Source organism: Dendropsophus ebraccatus, chromosome 4 (genome assembly GCF_027789765.1).
Source record: "Dendropsophus ebraccatus isolate aDenEbr1 chromosome 4, aDenEbr1.pat, whole genome shotgun sequence".
In the NCBI taxonomy this organism is placed as follows: Eukaryota; Metazoa; Chordata; class Amphibia; order Anura; family Hylidae; genus Dendropsophus; species Dendropsophus ebraccatus.
The window spans coordinates 42190043-42211332 of NC_091457.1; the positions used below are offsets into that span (position 1 = coordinate 42190043).

General features: G+C 45.1%; 1 protein-coding gene across 2 annotated transcripts in view; it reads left to right on the forward strand.

Moving 5' to 3' along the window:
* Positions 1–20419, forward strand: part of MOB2 (MOB kinase activator 2) — a 35659-nt gene extending 15240 nt beyond the window's left edge. Inside the window, exons 1-5 of one of the 2 annotated variants that reach the window (XM_069968336.1) lie at positions 3828–4007; positions 17375–17535; positions 18087–18180; positions 18427–18551; positions 19374–20419. In XM_069968336.1, coding sequence (XP_069824437.1) covers positions 3898–4007; positions 17375–17535; positions 18087–18180; positions 18427–18551; positions 19374–19669 — 786 coding nt within the window. In that variant the 5' untranslated portion in view covers positions 3828–3897 and the 3' untranslated portion in view covers positions 19670–20419. Of the gene's footprint in view, positions 1–3827; positions 4008–17374; positions 17536–18086; positions 18181–18426; positions 18552–19373 lie in introns of those variants that run through there. The other variant, XM_069968337.1, reaches the window with a different exon arrangement.
* The last annotated feature ends 871 nt before the right edge of the window (positions 20420–21290 follow it).

The window sequence follows — 21290 nt, forward strand, 5'->3', positions numbered from 1 at the left end:
AGACCTGGTTGCGTTTTTGATGCGTTTTTTTGTCTGTCCATGCGTTTTTTGCACCCAGCTCTTCCTCCTATTGCATATTATACAGTGCATATAGCCATTAGTAGTGGTTATTATCCGTGTGTATTTTCCAGCCGTGTTCCCATATTGCACATATCATTTCATATTGCACTTGTATAATGGTCACAGTCTTTTTTATTGTGCTTAAGTATCACGGTTATAGTCTCTACTAAATGTCCCAATTTTCCATTTATAAACTTTCAAACAAGAAAATATTTATTTGCTGAAGATATGTTACTTCCCTTGTTCATGGGGTTCACTTCAGTATTCTCATGGTCCGGCCCAACGCGTTTCCGCAGCCTCTCATCAGGGGCCTTGCTGCTTCTTCAACTCTGGAGCTCTGGGATGTCTGTTGTGTGCTGGTGCATAGCTCAGATGATGGCTGTGCAATTTTTAAGTGACTATTGGAATATTCAGTGATGATATATATATATATATATAATATATTATGTGTGTATATTCTAATCTCTGCATATATTTGTGCGCCACCAGTTTTCATCTTTTTTACCCTTCACTGTTTGTGACTGTCTATAAGACACTAGCACAGCAGATGAGGTTGTGTAATGCTGGGTTTACACTTAGCGATAATTCACTCGATCGTACGATGAACGATTTCGAAGTAACGTTTTTTTTTTTTTAATAACGATCAGCGTTTAGACGGAACGATATATCATACAGAAAAATCGTTTTGTGATCCTTTTGCAATCGCTTAGGCCTATCTCGCATATAGGTTAAATCGGTGAACGACTGTTTACACGGAACGTTTTGCAAATTTTTTGCTAACGACGAACAACGATTTAAGAACATGTTGTAAGATCAAAATGAACGATTTCTCGCTCGTCGTTTGATCGTTCGCTGCATTTACACGTACGATTACCGTTCGAATTTGATCGTGCAAATTCGAACGATAATCGTTCCGTGTAAACGCAGCATAACAATCTGCGGTGTGGATGTTAAACCTTTGTCTTGTCTGCTGTGTTGGCTTTGCTGTGGATTATCTGCAGACACTCAGCAGGTGTTTGTAGAATTTGCAGGTGTTGCGAATCCACAGCTAATTCCACAACAGCGCATTTAAATAACATTTACTTTTTTTTTTTAACTATCTTCAGTACTTTCAGACCCTTGAATACAGTGTACTCCTAGTCAGCGGCAGTGCACAAAGTACTGAATACATTGTAACCCAGTACTGCACATAAGGAGGGAGTCCAGGGATAAACCCGAGTGGGAAATCCACATCAAAATGGGCAGATTTGTGACTACAGAAATAACGGTTGATTTTCAATTTCAGATAATACATAACATTTCCAGCTTGGCCAGGCCAGCTTTTGGAGTGCACTGAATAATACATGTGGGCCAGTATCTCTACTATGGTGATATTGGGATTCCATGTGCCATGAGCATTAGACCTAAAAATGTTCATGTTTAATCTGTGAACCTGGATCTGAAAAATTACCTACACAAAAATATAGCCAAACACATGTATCTGCACACTGGTAGCCTTATTTTACTTTACTTTATACATCAATACATGTTTGTTTGTTTTTTTTTTGTCTGTTGTTTTTCCCCCTCCTAGAGATCTACTGTGGGTCACACAACCACCATCATTTCCTGTATTCCAGAACCTTAGTGTTCACTCTTCTGAATGCGTCACCTAATGACAGTCATGTCAGGATTGGGGAAAAGAAAATCTGTTCTGCTCTTAATGATTAGTAACTATCATTTAGATAAACCTCTCATATGGTGACGTGTCGGGTTTGTATTTGTGGGACTCTGGATGCTAATGCTGCACTCACACGTTCCGGGAAGCTGTCTGTGCTCACGGATCAGTGCACACAACCCATTGCTTTCTATTGGGCTATTCAGATGTTCCGTGATTTCATGGATCTGTGATCCGTTCCGTTTAAAAATAGGACATGTCATAACTCGGGAACTGAAGCACAGAGCGGATTCCCCATAGAAATCAATGAGATCTGCGTTTTTCTAGAATGTACAAGGATGTACATCTGTGAAAAATACGGATGGGATGTAATCAATGTAATTTGAAATGCTTTAAAACAGATCTATGAAAAAAACTGACACGGATGAAAACCGGACTGTTTTGCACGGATCAAGGAGGTAGCTAGCAGACCACAATCCCGGACCGGGAAAAACACTGAATGTGTGAATGCAGCCTTAGACCCTCATCGGTTGCTAGAATAAAGGGATAGAAGCATGTCTTGTGCCCCTTTCAATGCTCCTCTAAACAACTATAACAAGTGTTTTATGGCTCCAATGGAAGTCTATGGGGCTTCCGGTATATGAAAATCCCTGAAATCCTATGGACTTCCATATCTAGATGGAGAGGCATAGCTCATGCAGCCACACGCTCACGCCTTTTTCATACCCAGATTCCCCCCGATGCAAACCTATGACATGTCAGAATTTTGAATGATAGTTACGCTTTGAAGGGGTATTCCAACTTTAAAAAATATATATATGTGCAGTATATAGAAAATGATAGAGCCTATGCTTCCCTTTCTGTGCTCCTCAGGTGTCCTCCTAAGGGTCTCCAGTTTACCTGCTGAACGCAGCTGCCACCCCTTACGAGGCTAACTCATCTTGGGAATAAGAGCCTGCTCAGCCAATAACTGACCATAGTGATGTCCCATCTTAGTCAGTGATTGGCTGAGCGGGCTGTCATTCTCAAGAGCGGCAGTCATTGGGGGGCGTGGGAAACGCTGCAAGACCACACCAGGGGAGCGTGGAGGGGAAAGCATGGGCTCTTTACTATTTTCTACATAACCATAGCTGTATATGAAATGTTGAGGTCCGCTCAGCCAGTCAGCGGCTGTAGTGGAGTCCTGCTTCGGCTGCTGACTGGCTGAGTGGACCTCAAGCGCCACAACCCAAATCCTTACTCAGACCAGGAAGCGGCCAGGGACCAGACGGCAGGATGCAGCCATCAGCGCTGGAGCAAGTTATTTCTTTTACCCTCCCCGGCACTTGCTAAAAAAAATGGGCCTGGCCGGACTTCTCCTTTAATGATTGATGTCAGTGTTGCCCTGCAGATCAGCCATTTGCTACAGCCACAGTGCTAGTATGCACAATATAGAGAGATGGAAGCAGACTGCTCCATACATTGTGTAGTGGCTGTGTAGTGTTACTGCAGCTCAGCTGCTATTGCAGTACATTGATACCTAGCTGCAGCTCCATAGGTAACCTCCATTAGTAGCTCTCCGTTTAGGCTAGCGGGCAGCTGTTAGTACCATGATGTATGTATGTGAGCAGCATACAGAACAGTGTTCCATGGTTACAAAACAGAAGCTCTCTTTATTGCTTGTACTGTGAGGGAATTATGGGAATTGTAGTTTCACAACAGCTGCAGGGCCTCACATTGAGGAACAATGGAGATGGGCAGCCTCACTCAGCATGTGTCTGCAGGTCGGCAGCCAGCACTTTCCTTTACATAATGTTCTTGCATAAGTAAGATTTCACATGCATCCTGTTATTATACTTGCTGGTGTGCCCACAGTAGGGAGCAGATGTGTCCTTTCCACCTAAACACAGCAGCTTCACCCCCCCCCCTTCCCCCCCAAACAAATATTGGAGAAGTCTTCCCAAACTTTTTGCACTAGTGCTGAGAAGGGGGGTCTGGGATGTAAGTGCTCTCCTCCTCACTATGAATAAGACCTTTCAGAATGTTTGTTTTCCTCCTTGCCTCCCTCCCTTTCTCCTCCTCACTCTTCCATTGGAGGAAGGTCTGGGAGGGCTTGGTTTTCCCCTTTCTATGTGCTTGGAAGTGTTGGAGCAGGTCCTGTCAGTGTCTATCGTAAGGTGGAGGGGGAACCCTCTTATGTGAGAATGCTGGGGGACCCTGCACCACTCTCTGCAGACAGGACCCTGCTTGTGACCGGTAACAAATCTGGATTTACTTGCAAGATGGTCCTGCAGGCCGTAGGCAGAGTGTTAAGGTATGGAGAGGTCTGCTGGCTTGTTGATTTACTTACATAGTCCTGTGAAGAATTCCGTGTACCTTCCAGACCTGCGCGGGTTAACCACTGAAGCTCAGTACTGCTCTTCCATACATAGGTTGTGATTGTCGCTCATGCTTTCTCTATCATACAAAGATGGGCTGAAGGGAATAATATTGCTCAGAAAACTTTTATTTTTTGAATTTTTTTTTCCAGATTTTTGGCATTTTTTTTAGCTAGTATGTAAAATGGCAGACATGGTTTTCAGATTATGAAGCCAGTCATAGACATAATGATACGATAGTTAGGAAAATGTCTTAGGATTTTTTCTATCAATTGCGACTGGTTTAAGTTTCTTGTTTGTAAGTGGTTAAACTTTCCAATCAAAAGGTTTAAGTTATAGGACCAATAATTTACAATGGACTATATGTGTAACCATCAGAATTATTTTCCCCGTGTCGCTACTCCTTCAGTGACCTGCATCCCAATGGGGGGGAAACGTTCAGAACAAACAAAGTGTGACCAGTGTCAGGGGCTACTAAAAGGTCTCCCCCCCCCCCCCCCCCCCCCCATCCCTCATGGGAATGCTGACTTCAGGTGACATTACATTCTTATTGGTCCTTGAGATATTTGCCGACAGCTCACCTTGTGTAGTAGGGTAACCGTTCCTATGCCAAGTGCCCCCTACTGTTTTTTAACTGGTTTTTAACTTGTAGGTATCTAGTTGTTTAAAAAAAAAACTACAACTCCCAGCCTGGACAGCTATGTGGGATTGGTGGAAGCTGTACTTTTGCAGTCATCAGAAAGCCACATGTTGGGGACCACTGCCCTACTCAGGTTATATTAAAGTACCCCTATGGTTGGGATTATAGCCTGTACAAGTGCCCACTAGAAGCATGGCAAGTACCCCATAGGGTAAACCTAGTACAGGATAAGGACGTAGGTTGTAGGCTGTGTATCCTGACTGCCAGGGCTGGACAAATGACAGACCATGTAGTCTATGCACCTAGTAGTCGGCTGTAGGTTTTTTGCTCTTAAGTTTTTTGTACTGATGTAATCTTACAGTCTTGCTTATTACAGGACAACCTGTGAAAAGATGTGGGGTTTCCACCAAAAAGCCATGTTTTTCTTGTAGCTGGGCACCCATAATATGCATACCCCAACATACTCCTTTAGTTTATTAGACCGAACGTTATCTACTACTTTCCATGATGTATGAGTTTCCTATGTGGAGCTCTGAAGCCTGGTCTGCAGCAGGAATGGACTAAATGGTGGTCACTAGTAGCCTGCCTTCAGCCCATTAAACTTATTGGGACCACTATATATTGAAGTGTAGATAAACCTACAATAATTCTTTGTTTCTGCCTTTTTTCCTATTTAAAATTGATGATAAATTATGCGCTATTCCTTCAGTCTTCCATAGCTCAGTATGCTGTGACGTCTTCTGCAGAAAAAAGAAGGTGCCTCCTAAAGGTAGCTACAATAAGGAAATGTCCAGCCTCAAAAAAGCATTAAAGTATGATTAAGAATATTAGCCAAAAAGATCCCCACCTGTAGACAGCGGTTTTGTGACTCTTGCCGCTTGGATCCTAAGGGTATATGCACACTAAAGAAATCACACGGATAATTTGCCGCGGATTCCGTCGCTCGTCCCTGTGCGCTCCCACTTCACTCTCCGCCCCTCCCATAGACTCCATTCTATGGTCAGGCGGATTCCTCTGTCCACCCGAAGAAATTACATGACAATTCTTTGGGTGGATGGCGGAATCTGCCTGCACATAGAATGGCGCCTATTGGACCGGCGGAAATTCAATTGGGGGCAAGCAACGGAATCTGCGGCAAGTTATCTGCGTCATTTCCTTAGTGTTCATGTACCATTAGGCACCTGCACAGAATATCCTAAAAATCTCATATATGAGTAACTGGGCAGATTTTACCTCTGCTTTGCTGCAGTCTTGTGTCCCTTTGCAGATGTAAATTTATGGATGTTTGAGATATTCTGCATCTGCACCACCTCTTTGGATGGGTGGGTATAAGCCTCTGTTGGCTACAGTCTCCTGGACAGGAGGACTCTATATAACATTCTCTGTCAGGTTAGTGGCTTCATGCTATAAACCTATTCATCCAGGGGTTTGAAGAACTTGCCAGGTATGTGCAGAACAAACCTAGACTTGTGTAAGAGGGGAAAAGAAAAATCCGGATTTAAGGAGACCCTGTATAATAGCCCCTGTGTAAGTCTGCAGGTAGAGGACAGTGCCAGGATGGGCAATATAATCATATGGAGCTACTTGTACACTGCGGACGTATGCAACTTATTGGCTGCATAGAGTAGGTGAGTTGTAATACTGCACAACACCCAGACCAGATGACTTTTATACAGGGTTTTGTCCTGTAGCCAGTATGTAAGATTTATAATCCTAGCATGTGATATGTCACCCCTCCTTTTGGGTAGGGTTGCGTTTTCTGCACCATTAGCTAATGTGTCTCCTGTAAATACCTTTAACAGAGGTGTCCTGATCCTCCTTTAGGTGAAGAAGGCTTTTACTCAACGGTGGACAGTGTCACTGGACTTCTCGGCTGTCGAGTCTCCTCTTCCGTCCTCGGTACGGCGCTTGCTGTATTGGGAGCGGCTTTAGGATTGTAACTTGAAACTAGAGATGAGCGAACCTGGAGCATGTTCGAGTCGATCCGAACCAGAACTTTCGGCATTTGATTAGCGGTGGCTGCTGAACTTGGATAAAGCCCTAAGGCTATGTGGAAAACATGGATATAGTCATTGGCTGTATCCATGTTTTCCAGACAACCTTAGAGCTTTATCCAAGTTCAGCAGCCCCCACTAATCAAATTCCGATCGTTCGGGTTTGGATCGACTCGAACCCGAACCCGGTTCACTCATACTTGAAACCTGTTTCCATGTCAGATTATTATTATATAATTTTTTTTTTTTTTTTTTGGTGTGTGGCACTACCAAAAATTTTCCAAGGACGGATTACAAAAGCTACGTGCATTGGAAATGCAATATCTGCCCCCAAATCCTTGTCAACCATCTAATGTGTATGGGGGTGTCCTGACTCTCCTCACAGCAGATGGTGTATGGGGGATTTTATTCAGGGGTGGTGTGGGTTTGGACCGCACTCCCAGGGTGACAAGTTCCCATTAAGTCTTTCCTGATATGTTTTATACGTCACACCCTTTTTTTGTAGCCCGTCTATGGACCTGTCCTATTTTATCAATATCCTTTTTGGGTGAGGTCTCCAGAGCTGAACACAGTCTCCCTCTTCCTACTGGTCATACCTCTAACTATACAGCCCAGCATACGATTTGCTTTCCCTACCACCTGGCTGCACTGGTGACTCACTTTAAAACAGTCAAAAATCACCTCTTTATTAGCCAGCCAGGGGCAAGTACCCTAAACCAGCTTTCTAAAGATGAGCAACTCTTTCTACCAGGAGAGGATCTGTCTTGGCTAATGTTTCCCAGACCTATAGCTACAGACAACCTAGGGAGGTGCATCCGTAGGGTGTCCGCAATTCACAGACCTGTTCAATAGAGAAAAGTGATCCGTGCCGCAAATGCGGGTCTGTACTACAGCCTGCCTGTTATTTATTTATTTATTTATTTATTTTATATATAATATAATCATGGCCCTTTAACATGTATGGATTGTGTGAATGGGGCTATTTAAATTAATGTGCTCATAGTGCCGTCCCTGATTGCGGATCCACTATTACAGGGGCACTATGGAACATGTGAATGCAGCATCAGGCGCCATGCATTTTGCGCTCTTCTACAGCAGAAGCTTTACCTACTCAGTAGTTGTGGCCATGTAATAAAGAAGCTGATGGTACAGAGCAGGTATTGGAGAAATCCTGATAAGTGAGGACTGTCACATGTGTACCAAGTCAGACAAAAACACAATAGCGTGTGTTGTCTATGAGGTCTCCGAGATCCGGCAGGTGTGATACCAGCTACAAGTACCCTCATACACTGTGTATATATCAATAGGGGTATGTTATATATGGCGGAGTGCTGTGCCTTGAAGTTCTAAATTTATGGAAGCAGACATTATTTTTTCTGAAGTCCAGTACCGGCAGGAAAATCTTTTGATGTCTTGTAAAAGAAAGCCGGGAGATTCATAATCTTATATTCGGTGGTAGAGGGCCCCCAATAACAACCATGGGAAGAAAGACCCCCAAACCATAGACATGTCAATTCTTTGGGCGGACTATGGAATACATGGGCAAATATTGAGTGTACGGAATGGCTGGAACTTCAAGCGGAGGCCGTCCGGCAGAATCCTCTTGTAGTATCTGCGCGGATTCCATAGTGTGAACGTACCCTAAGAGTATAGTGGGTGAATAGAGGAGCCGGGGATCCATTGTGGTTTCTCTCTTTCTGGAGCTCCTGACACATCCATGTGTTGTACATACAGTCCATGGATTTCAGTCAGTACCATACACTTGGTGCCAATTTGCCTCAAAGACAACAGCCAATCTCTTGGGGGTCGACAGAGACCCCATATTAATCTGCCAATAAATGTGGACCAGTCTAACAAAAGTGCAAAACCCCTATTAATATTACAGTCTGGACGTATAAAGATTTGTCTAGTCTCGGCATAGCTTAGCCACATGTTTCTCTTTCTTGATGCATCAGAGATTGGTGTAGAGGAAGTGATTAAGAATTAGTAATGTTCCTCTCATCCAGCCCCACCTTTTTCTTTTCTTTATATGTGACAGCAGTGTATAACATGGTAAGAAAGTGTAGATTTAAGGTATATTCACATTTCGCAGATTGGGCTATCTAGTAGTAACCGTGTAACACCCAAGATGCTACAGGCATTAGCAAGGTGCCATGTTTGTGCATAGTTTACATTGCTTTTCATTGTCTCTGGGTGTAGATCTGATTACACATATGGCCATTGAATTGTTCCTGCATGTATTGGGAGTCTCCCTTGTCTCTATTGGTAATAGCTGTATCCTTCTGTAACACATTAGAGAATATATGTTGTTACTTTATAGGCTTGGGGTCCTCTTCTATTGCAGATGGACCCATGTTAGGGTCTGTTTACACAGAAAGATTCTGACAGATTTGAAAAGAGGAGAAATCTCAGGCTTTCCTTTATGACCTGATCTCTGTTTATAGTCTGTTTCTGGCTTTGGCTTCAAATCTTTGGCAGATAATCTGTCACATAATCTTTCTGTGTAAATGGACCCTTACTTTGGTTAATGTAGTTGTCTGGTAGAGACCCTTGCGCTCTAGGTTGACGTATGAGGGTATGTGCACACTGAGGAAAAGGCGAGGAATTCAGCTTGAAATTCAGCTCAAAATTCAGCTTGAAATTCCTCCCGTAAAAAATGTGCAGAGCAAAGTCCCATTGTGTTCAATGGGTTTTCTGCTCTGTTGTTCCCACTGCAGAATTTCCGAGCAGAATTTTCTGCTGTAGATCTGCTAGAGGAATCCTATAGTAGTCAATGGGGGGCTTAAATTCTGCTTGAATTCTGCCTGAAAACTTTCAGCTACAATTCCTCGAGAATTGCTCAGTGTGCAAGGGCCCTGAGTCTGTATGAGAGCAGAAACAAACACTTTGGTGTGGCTGCTCCCCTCAGTCGTTGTGTCTGCTGTGCCACGTGACTGCGCTATAAGGGCATGTTGTGTAAACGGCGAGTATTTTCATCATTTATCTCATTAGCTTGGCATCTTTTAATTTAACCACATGATATTTGGCATGCCCTTGGCATCAATTTGCATGCTATTGTGTTTTTGCTTGATGCCATGTCCTCCTTTTCAGGACATGTGCCCCTGGAGCGCACTTATAATTTAGCAGATTATCAAACAACAAAGCATCTGATTGGTATGTGTGGGAGACATCCCCACCCTATTTGTGCTTGTGTGCTAATCAACATGCCTTATAGGCTGGCAATAAATGTTTTTGTGTATCTGTCTTCATTTAAAGGGGTTACCCACTACTTGTTGTTTTGTCCTATTGGGGCTTTTGAAGCTAATGGGGGGGAGGGTACCTGCTCAGAACTTCCCTCTTTTACCTTTAAAGAAAATCTGTCACTAGGTTTATGCTGCCTTAAATGAGGGCAGCATAAATTAGTGATAGCAATGCTGCAAAAATTGGTGTATTACTTACATCATTTTGTTGCTGTTCTCCTAATATGCAGGAGAATAGGATTCTTGCCACACCCCTCCCCCACCCTCCAGCTGCTGATTGACAGGTGACTGCCTATACACAGCATGGATAGATAACTGCCAATCAGCAGCTGGTGGGTGGAGCTTTCTCTGCACATAATGGAGAGGACTACTTTTTTGTCCATGTTATTCAGGAGGATAACTGAATTAGCTGCACAGAACAGAATAAGTTATACAAATCACCAATATACACTTATTACGGGAAATGGTGATGTCACTACCCGACTCCCAGAGTTGTGCGGGCAGTGGCTGCTGGAGGGGATGATGGCAGAGGGATGCAACACAATACTTTAATAAAAATTTTTGCCGGACGTCTCCTTTAAGGGGTATTACTGGACTTTGGTGATATGTTCTTAGGGTAGGCCATAGGACATTGGTGAGAACCACATTGCCATTATTTCCGGAGTGCAGTGGCTGTGCATGGTACTGCACCTCTTTGCAGTCCAATTTCATTCATATGGAGTGAGCAGTAAAACAAACAGGAGTCACCAAATGGCCGCAGTGCCCTCCAGTGGGATGTGACCCTTCATTTAGCTAAGCAGGAGAATGCTGGGTGTTGGACAATCTGATATTGATGGCTTATTGAGATCAAAGACCCAAAAACCCCTTCTAAAGGGGCCATTGTTTTCTTAGCTTTGTCATTAACTTTACAAGCCCCCTACTTGATTTCAGGTTTGCTTTGAGTCAGATATGGGTCAGTGGACTCCCATTCCTCTGATCGGGGAGGGTCTTCAGAGGAGGATCCCTACCTAGTTGATATTTATGCTCTAGTTGGTTGGTTTAAATCCAAAATTCTGTTCACAATATTGGTAAATTATCTGATCGATTGGATGCAACCACTGCGACACCCCACCACTACCACCACCGATCAAGAGAAAGAGGGGTCTGCCAAATGGAGTGAAGCATGTACACTAAGATGAACGAACCCCGAGCGCAGTCTGTATTTGATTACTGGTGGCCGAAGTTGGATGCAGTCCTAGGAAAACATGGATACAGGCTATGGCCTATGGCTGTTTACATTTTTACAGGCAGCCTTAGGACTGCATCCAACTTCAGCCACTTGTAGTAAAAGGCACCCGAGCATGCTCAAGATTGGTCCATCTCTACCAAGGATAGCTAAGTGATGAACTTGCTACGTTTGGCCGTCCTACAGTGCATGGATGGCGCAGCAGTACACTGCACTTCTACTTCATTCTCTTGGGGGAATGAGGACCCCCATGCTCATGATTGGGAGTGGTCCCAGCGGTTTGATCCCATCAGATACTTATTGCTTGTCTAAACTCTAGGATCTGATTTGACCTGACATTAACCCTTCTAGGGGAATAAACCAATGTTTAGGGTACACTGCAGGCAGAACTGATTCTGTTCCAACTAGTATAGGGTAAAGCATGAGCCCCTCCCAAATAATGTGCCTTAAAGGGGTTATCCAGCATTAGAAAAACATGGCTACTTTCTCTCTTAAACAGCGCCACACTAGACATCAGTTTGTGTGTGGTGTTGCTGCCCAGTTCCTTTTAAGTGAATAGAGCCAAGGAGTGATCATGAATAGCACTGTTTTTTTTTTTTTTTTTTGGGGGGGGGGAATCATTTTGCCATGCTTTTTCCTAATAGCCTACAACCTTACATATATTCTGGTATTACAGTTTTGCATTTATTATCCACCATTTACAGTGTGTGTCTAGGGGTTCCCCTTTATGACTGGAAACCATTTGTATGGAGTAGTAATTGCCTGTTCAGGCTGTAAACCCCAAAGATTTAGGAAACCTTTAGTACCGGTACTAGTCGGAGTACATTACCTTCTTATAGACAGAGTACATCATCACCCGACATAGTCCGTTATATTGGTAACCACGTCATGGTAAGCTATATTGTTCATGAGAGTACATCATAGAGCTGTCACTAAGCACAGAGTGATATTGGGAATGACTGGTAAAGGGGATTGCAGATACTCCTGCTCATTCACACTCCCTTTGCTGGAAGGTAATGGAGCATGAATGCTATTGATCTTGTTGGTAAGGTGCATGGGGGTGGAGGTGGCATCCTTTGTTTCATCAGCGTTTAGTCAGCTTCCTGCTCTTTGTCTGTGCCTGTCCCCAGGAGGAGGGAGCGGTGGTCCTGTTGTGTATAGATGGCATTGTGCGTTGCCATATATTTCCAGAAAAAAAATACTGAATCTACTCTCCCTGGCCCAGAATTATCAAACTGCCTGAACCCCACAGCAACCAATCACAGCTCAGGTTTATATCTTACTAAGCTCTGATAGGAAAAAGCAGAGCTGTGATTGGTTGCTGTAGGGTTCAGGCAGCTTGATAACTCTGGGCCAGAGTGTTGCACATTCAGCCTCTAGGTGGCACTGTTCTGTGTGTTTGGTAGCAGTGTCAGAAAAGTGCTATGCGCAATGTTGCATGTTTTTCAAGACTTAATAAAGTCTTAATAAAGCCTCGCACCCTTTTCCCCAGCCGGATTTCTTCAGAGGCATATGCGGAAAAGTATACACCTGCTTTGGAGCAGGTGTAGATTTTTGCCTGCCTTAACGCCCCCCCCCCCCCCTTAAATCTCCCCCATGATGCCTAATGCCCCTATTCCACGAGTCGTTTGGAGGAGCAAACGAGCGCTATTAGCGCTCGTTTGCTCCTCGTTCCCAGCTCGCTGCCGCCGCTATTCAACGCGGCTTCGGCGAGCTGGTGAGTGCGGGAGGGGCTGCTCGGAGGATCGCTGATCGTCCGGGCAGCCCATAGGATACAGCAGCGTCTGCTGCCGATGCTCCTATTCAACGGAGCGACGGGAGCAGATCGCTGCTATATCAGTCGCTTGTTTTTCAACATGTTGAAAAACAAGCGACTGCAACGATCAGCCGACATGAACGATGTCGGCTGATCGTTGCACTCTATTCCACAGGCCGAATATCGTTTGTAGCGGCCGATATCGGCCGAATACGAACGATATTGCTCCTTTAAACGACCCGTGGAATAGGGGCTTAACTACTGCATGAGAAGTTTTATTTATTTTCCTTGGGCGTTAGCATATATTGCTATACTTTGCTTATTTCTCTATCTAGTAAACAAATATTTTAGGAGCTCAGTTTCTTTTTTTAAATGTGTATCCCTCTACTTTATGTGTAGAAAGGGGTAATGTGTCTTTTTGAGGAGATCAGTGGTATAACTGTGCCCAGCCACCGCCCAAACCTATGGGCCGGGTGGAGGGAAGCCGTTTCCCCGTAAAAGAGGAATACATACACACTATCCCGGAGGCCCTATAGTTAGTGTTGTGAGTATGACTTTGTTAGTGTTTCCCTCTCTAGAGGTAGTAAAGAGGACAACTGGAGGAGACCTGGATAGGGCCATTAAGCTCTGTAGACATGTCTGTACATGTTGCATGGAGGCGCATTTTGGGGGGAAAATAGCTAAATAAGGAAACTTTTTTAAAGCCCTTTGAAGAGATATGTAAAAAAGTAGTTAATGAGTCTATCTGCAGTGTTATAGAGTTATTCCTTTGTGAGAAATCCAAACAATTCTGATACCACTTAGCAATCTGCTCCCATCTCTAGATGCCCCTAATCCAATCTTTTCCCACTTGGTTGTTGTGGGCAGAGGCGGCAGGAGTTGGCTCTTCTGTTCTGCTGTTTCCGGATCACCCATAGAAGTAAATGGTGTGGATAGTATGACACAGTGAGCCTCCCTATTTCTATAACTTGGGGGGCCCAGGAACCAGTGTGTGTTTAGTATGGGGGCACCCATATCTAGCAGCCATTTATAGCGTATCCTGTGGCAGTGCCATTCATGTCCATAGGGAATCATCCTTAAGAATTTTTTGCCACATCTGTAGGATATAATAATAATCTTTATAGTGGAAATGCAGTGTGCAAATCTACAGCCCTGCAGCAGGATGGCATGAGAGGGTGTATTAAGATGAGTCGAGATGTTTGGTGGGACAGCATTGTGAAGAGCTGTGCAATGCATATTAGTATATCCCGGAGATGATAGTCTATTTGGACTCTATAGTGACTGGCATCACTGGTCTACATACCAGTGGAGACCAGTCAGCTCTTAATTTTCAGACTACATTGAAGTTCTAAGATCACCCCATTATCTTGTTCTGAACTGTACAGAGAACCCGCCTGGTAGTCCAGGTAGTATATGCCACCCTATAGGTCTCTTATCCCTGACTATGCGGCTGTATTCTCCAGTTGGTATGTGCAGGAAGTCTAGTGTCTGGCATTATAACTTCCTTTCTGCACTGGTCCTAGTGCTGCCAAGTGATCCTTCCTGTTATCTGTGTCTGTTCCCTCCCTGTGCCTGTCTGTGAGTTGTCAGGCCATGCCCGTCTGCTTCCCGTGTGTGTTTTGCTGGGGCTGTGGTATGTGTAACATGCCTGGGCACTGCCCCCGTCTCCTCGGCCTCCGTCTCCAGGATTCTGTGGCAGCTCTGGGATTCCTTTTAAGGCAAAGTCTCATCCGTGAGAAAGGAGAGCATGGGAAAGCCAGGCTGGCAAGGGAGCTCGCTTTTCTTAACCCTGTTAGTACCAATTCCAAGGTGCAGTAAAAAGACGATCAATTCCTACTCTAGTCTATACGTCACGTTGTCAGTTCTGTTCAGCCAGATCTATTTGAGAAAACTGTGGGGCTGGCTTAATGTCTTTTCTTTCTACATTTTCTGCAAAATAATCCCAATCTGCCTTTAAGGAGTGTAGGAAAGCTGGGTGACGGCTTCAGTGGGTGCTTTAATGTTGCCCATATTGCATGATGCATACCACTTAAAGTGTACCTGTCATGTTATATTTAAAAAAATAAAATAAAACAGCATATAGTTAATGCTTGCATTTTGTATGCTGAAAATTTTTATTGCAATTCTGCTGCTCCAGCGGCCAGTTTACTACCCCATCGTGCTGCTTATGCTTCTGTATTTCACTTCAAGTAAGTGTGCAGGCTGTTAGTTTACTCATCTGCAGCAGTACACAGCTGCTGGCCAATCAGCATTCATCTTCACTGGGTCAACTGACATCCCTTCCTGCATGTTTTTTTTTTTTTTGCTGTTACTAAAGACCAAATGGCCTTAGTGGCGAAGCTTGGGCTTCAGTTTTCTAGCAAGTGAGACACCTAGTGGCCAAATGTCTAGCATTGCATTGCATTTCATATAGAAAATAGGCAGAAAATAAATTGCAAAGATGTAGTACAGGGGTACACAAAAACTTTTAGTGAAGGTCCACTTACCGGGGTCTTTTGTCAGGTGAAGGTCCGAGCTGAACATCAGTAGGAAACATGTTTTGTTACTTTTCACAAATGTTGTTAGGGTATATTCACACGAACGGGCTCGCAGTGAGATTCTCGCTGCGAGCCCGGCAGGTCCTGGCAGTTCCCATACACTACATACTTGCTGCGGTCTAAACGACCGCAGCGAGTATGTAATTGTACCGCCCTTAACCCCTTCTGCTCCCGCCCGGCTCCCCCGCTGTAAAAGCATACATTACCTGTCCTTGCTGCATGGGTCCGGCGTCCTGCTCTCCTGTCCGGCCAATTAGTGTGTTGCCCAGCCGCAGCCACTGATTGGCCGGGCGGGAGAGCAGGACGCCGGACCCGTGCAGCAAGGACAGGTAAAGTATGCTTACAGCGGGGGAGCCGGCCGGGAGCAGAAGGGGTTAAGGGCGGTATAATTACATACTCGCTGCGGTCGTTTAGACCGCAGCAAGTATGTAGTGTATAGGACCTGCCGGGCTCGCAGCGACAATCTCGCTGCGAGCCCGTTAGTTTAAATATACCCTTAAACTATTTATATACAGAATTGCTGCAGTGGGAAAACTGTCATTTTCTCTCTCTCACCAGCCCTTTAAAATTAGGTACACAGGGGGTGACTGCCTTAGTAGTATATAGCTCCCCCTGTAGTATATAGCCCCCCTGTGCACTCTCCTCCTGTAGTATATAGTCCCCCCGTGCACTCTCCTCCTGTAGTATATAGCCCCCCTGTGCACTCTCCTCCTGTAGTATATAGCTCCCCCGTGCTCTCTCCCAGTATATAGCCCCCCCCGTGCTCTCTCCCAGTATATAGCCCCCCCCGTGCTCTCTCCCAGTATATAGCCCCCCCGTGCTCTCTCCCAGTATATAGCCCCCCCGTGCTCTCTCCCAGTATATAGCCCCCCCCGTGCTCTCTCCCAGTATATAGCCCCCCTGTGCTTCCTGCCTGTGCTCTCTCCCAGTATATAGCCTCCCTGTGCTCTCTCCCAGTATATAGCCCCCCTGTGCTCTCTCCCAGTATATAGCCCCCCTGTGCTGCCTCCCTGTGCTCTCTCCCAGTATATAGCCCCCCTGTGCTGCCTCCCTGTGCTCTCTCCCAGTATATAGCCCCCCTGTGCTCTCTCCCAGTATATAGCCCCCCTGTGCTCTCTCCCAGTATATAGCGCCCCTGTGCTCTCTCCCCCAGTATATAGCCCCCCTGTGCTCTCTCCCCCAGTATATAGCCCCCCTGTGCTCTCTCCCCCAGTATATAGCCCCCCCCTGTGCTCTCTCCCCCTGTATATAGCCCCCCCCTGTATATAGCCCCCCTGTGCTCTCCACCAGTATAAAGGCCCCTGTGCTCCCTCCCCTGTATATAGCCCCCCTGTGTGCTCCCCCCTCCCATATAGCATTAAAAAAAAGAAACCACTTATACTCACCTAAGTCCTGCGCGTCCTCTCCTCTTCCTCCTGTGGCCGCACTGCAGCGGTCACTAGAGGCCGCACTCCCCGCCGGCGCAGGAACGTCACTTGGCGCTGACACCAGAGGGGGAGCGCTGCCTCTTGTGTCCGCTGCGGCCAGTAATAGGTGACTGACAGGGAGGGAGCCAATGGTTTCCTCTCTGTCAGTGCTGCTGCCGCTGCCCCTCGGTATCTGAGCGCTCGTTAGAGCACTCATAGATACTTGCTGTGCAGGGAGCAGCGCCGCAGCCGGGGTCCGGACAACTGGCCGCCGCGGTCCGGGTTCGGATGCGGTCCGCCAGTTGAGGACCCCTGATGTAGTACATCACCTCCCCTGCTGACTTAAAATTATTTATTCATAACAACAGCGCGCATTTAAGCTATTCTTATGTGTACACATGAGGGCTCTCCAAACAACCCATGGGGTGGCTGATATTTAGCATATGTGCAGACTTCCCCTGTATTGTGGGAAATTATTTAAAATTTTCTCCTTTTATTTCATGCAGAAAATCAAAGACTAAGCCCAATGGTAAGAAGCCTGTCTCAGAAGAGAAGAAATTGTACCTGGAACCAGAATACACACGTGTCCGTGTCACAGACTTTGAATTCAAGCAACTAGTGACATTACCACAGGAAATCGACCTCAACGAGTGGCTGGCCAGCAATAGTGAGTAGTGCACCCTTACATGTGTATGTGCAGTATAGCTGCAAGGAGCCCTGTGACTGCTTGGCTGATGTCTTCCTTTTAAAAGGGTTCTTTTACATTAGTACTTGTGAAATGTTGTGAGGGAAGATACAGTTCTTGATTTAGAAAAGTTTGAAATGTAGAATAACTACAACTTCCAGCAGAGTTTGATATCCTTAAAAGTAACTTGTTGATTGGCATCCCCGATCATTCTGTGTTAAGGAGTCCAGTGGGCTGTGTCACTCAATGAACTGGACTCTTTAGCATAGAAAGATTATAGATAGAGTTGTTCTGAATCTTTTCCCATAAAGATGTATATAAGTCTGCTCAGCTCCTTCCGCTCTATACCATGATGCTGAGAACTTAGATAGCATTTTCATGGTGATTGATTCCCTTTAATGAAACTGTTCTTGCAGTTTGATAACATGAGGCAGCAGAAGGATGTGATCTTAGTTTTATCCATTGCATATCATAATGTCCTCTGCAGACAGTACAGGACTACATGTGTTATTTGTACTTCTTCTCTTTTTCAGTTACCACATTTTTCAACCACATCAACCTACAGTACAGCACCATCTCAGAGTTCTGCACAGCGGAGACTTGCCAGACTATGGCTGCCTGCAACACGTGAGTGCTATGCCATATAGTATATAAAAAGTATGTTCTGCTATCGGAGCCATTTGTTCCTCCTTCCATCTCCTTTGTCACTGAAGCATTCCTAGAGTTTGCACCACTTGTATTCATAGCTAGGTGTAGGCCAAATTACTGTAACATATATATATATCACTGTATTGGGAAAACATAGTGGACAGTGTTTTTGAGTACTGGGAATTGTATGGTATGTTGACATGTACATATGCTGTTCTGCTACAGACAGTACTACTGGTATGATGAGCGGGGGAAGAAGATAAAGTGCACGGCTCCTCAATATATTGATTTTGTCATGAGTTCTGTACAAAAATTGGTGACGGACGAGGACGTCTTCCCCACCAAATACGGTAAGTAGAAGCTTTCCTACTTCTGTTTTAATAAGATAGTCATGTTCTGCATAATGTCTAGCAGCTGTAGACACATTGGATATTAGTGGTATCAACAAAACACAACAATCACTGAACTCAGGGAGAACAGCAAAAAAATCCAATGGAGTACTCATTTACAAGTCTCCACTGATTGCCCCCTACAAAATTTGAATATGCAAAGAAGGGGTCCGTGGAGCCTCAGTTACGAGTCTCAAAACACGGGAATAGCCAGATATCCCTTTCTCCAGAGAAGGATGCCCTTCGCCAAGGGGTGCCTCCTAGGAGGCACCCCTTGGCGAAGGGCTTCCTTCTCTGGAGAGAGGGATATCTGGCTATTCCCGTGTTCTGAGACTCATAACTGAGGCTCCACTGACCCCTTCTTTGCATATTAGTGGTATCCTTACACCTCCAAACTTGCACTTAAAGTTGACCTGTCTGCATCTTATATCTCAGCGCTGGAGCACTGGATTGAAATAAGATTTATATCTTCTGCTTCTGGGCAAAATGCCCTATTGTCCTCCAAATCATGTATAGTCAGGATGCCTCTAATATCTGTGAATTTCCACATAGGGTACCATCAGTTGGACAGAGATGTTGTCAGCATTTTGGAGCAGACCAATTCTTACAACTTTTAAGGGTGTTGACTACACAGATCACAGCCTTCCATATTGCTGTACTTCCCATACTCTTTCCACATACATCCACTGAATCCACAGTGTGGGCGATATATAATGTATGTGTTTCTGTTCTGTACACCTTCTGTAATACATCACTAACATGTTTCTTGTATTCATTGAACAGGCAGGGAATTCCCCAGCTCCTTTGAGTCGTTGGTAAAAAAGATCTGCAGATACCTGTTTCATGTTATTGCTCATATTTACTCAGCCCATTTCAAAGAGATTGTCGCTTTGGAACTACACGGACATTTAAACACTCTCTTTAGTCACTTCATCCTCTTTATTCGGGAGTTTAACCTACTGGACACCAAGGACACCGCCATTCTGGACGACCTGTCTGAGATGCTCTTCACTGAGGACAGTAGCAGGGAGGCAGCAGGGGCCACAGGAGGGGCACAGAACCATGTAAAGGAGAGATGAGTTGTCCTCCACACCCCTTCCCCTAAGTGTCCCTCTTCCTCTCCTTCCACTGCCCCCCTCCCAGCGTGCCCTGACCCCCTATAAAGAGCTGGCTGACCTACCGGCTCAAAGCACAGGGGAAATGGGGTTCTAGGAACTGCGCTGCCGGTTTTGGAGTAGGAGAGAACCATGCCTGTACTACCCCAGCCTGAAGGGGAGCAGACCTCGCTCTTATCTTTAGCAGGATGTTGCACCAAGTATCACCTTATTTTTATTTGTGTCTTGAGGTTTTTCTTTGTTTTCCTTCCTTTTTTTCTTTTCCTTTCTTTATTTTTTTTCTTTTTTTTCTTTAATCTTTTATGATCTCCTTCTTTACTCTCTTCTTCCTTTTCTTCTCCCGTTTCTTTTTATGGGTGGCACTGCCGTTTCTGGCTCAAGTCTATTATCCTATCGAGAGAAAATATTTGCTTTTTTTTTTTTTTTTTAATTTTATTTTGCTGTGGCTTTGGAAGAATGTTAGTGGCACCTAAGCGTGGCGAGAATAAAGTGGGCTGGGCTGTCAGAGCATAGAAGAGGGCACCTGCAGCCCCTGCTCTGGAATGAATTAAGGCTCCTGTGTCACCACCTGCCGTGGACATCTGCTCTTCTCCTCTCCCTATTCAGGAGGAATGCTGGGTGCTCGCCCCGTGTTGGGGTGGAATGATAACGTTGGCTTCTTTTAGTTTATCTGTTAAATAATGATAATATTAATAATAAAACAGATTCTATCAACCTGTGGGTTGGGCTTTTGTGTTGTACATGGAGAATCAGGTTAGCACTGGTGGTTGTCCAATACCAGTGTGGTGTCCACAAATTCCCATCTGTACCTTGTAGTGGTTGCAGTTTGTATAGATGGGGTTCTGACTGGTCAGTATACTGAGACTATGCAAAAGTCACACTTCATTATATCGTAGAAGATGCAGGTCATTAATGACTAGAGATGAGCAAAGCGGGCTTTCTATAGCTGTTCAGCTTCGTGTGAAGCAGAACAATCGGCTTTTGAATCCCTCTGTCTGTCTGCTCTGTGGAGAAGGTGTAGACAGTCTGAGGACCACCTGGAAAACATGGATACAACCATAGGGCATGTTCACTTGGTGCAAGAGACCGGCTGTTCCGTGACCCGGTGTCAGAAAAGATCATCCTGGCCGGTTGACCTTTACTGCTGCTGAATTCGGATGCGGGCGCGTTTGTGCACTCCCACTTCCGAATTCCCCGCTGTACACAATGGAGCGTGCGGCCCGAGCTGCACGCTCCATTGTGTGAACTGACAGGTTTTCTGGGGACGCTATTCAATGAATAGCAGCCGCAGAAAAGTGACATGTCAGTTTCTTGCGGTGCCGCTAGGGATCCTGGTCAGAGTGTACACACTCTGTATTCACTCCAGCCGGGATTCCTTAGAAGGCGGCACTATGTTACAATGGCCGTGATTACTACGGAACTTACGTGGTGTGAACATAGCCATAGGCTTTATCCATATTTTCCAGGCGGTCCTTGGACTGTCTCCAACTTCCTCCCAGAGTGGGCAGACCGAGAGAGATTCAAAGACCGATTGTTCTGCTTTAGAGGAGGCAATAATGCATCCATCTTACACTAGTGTAAATCT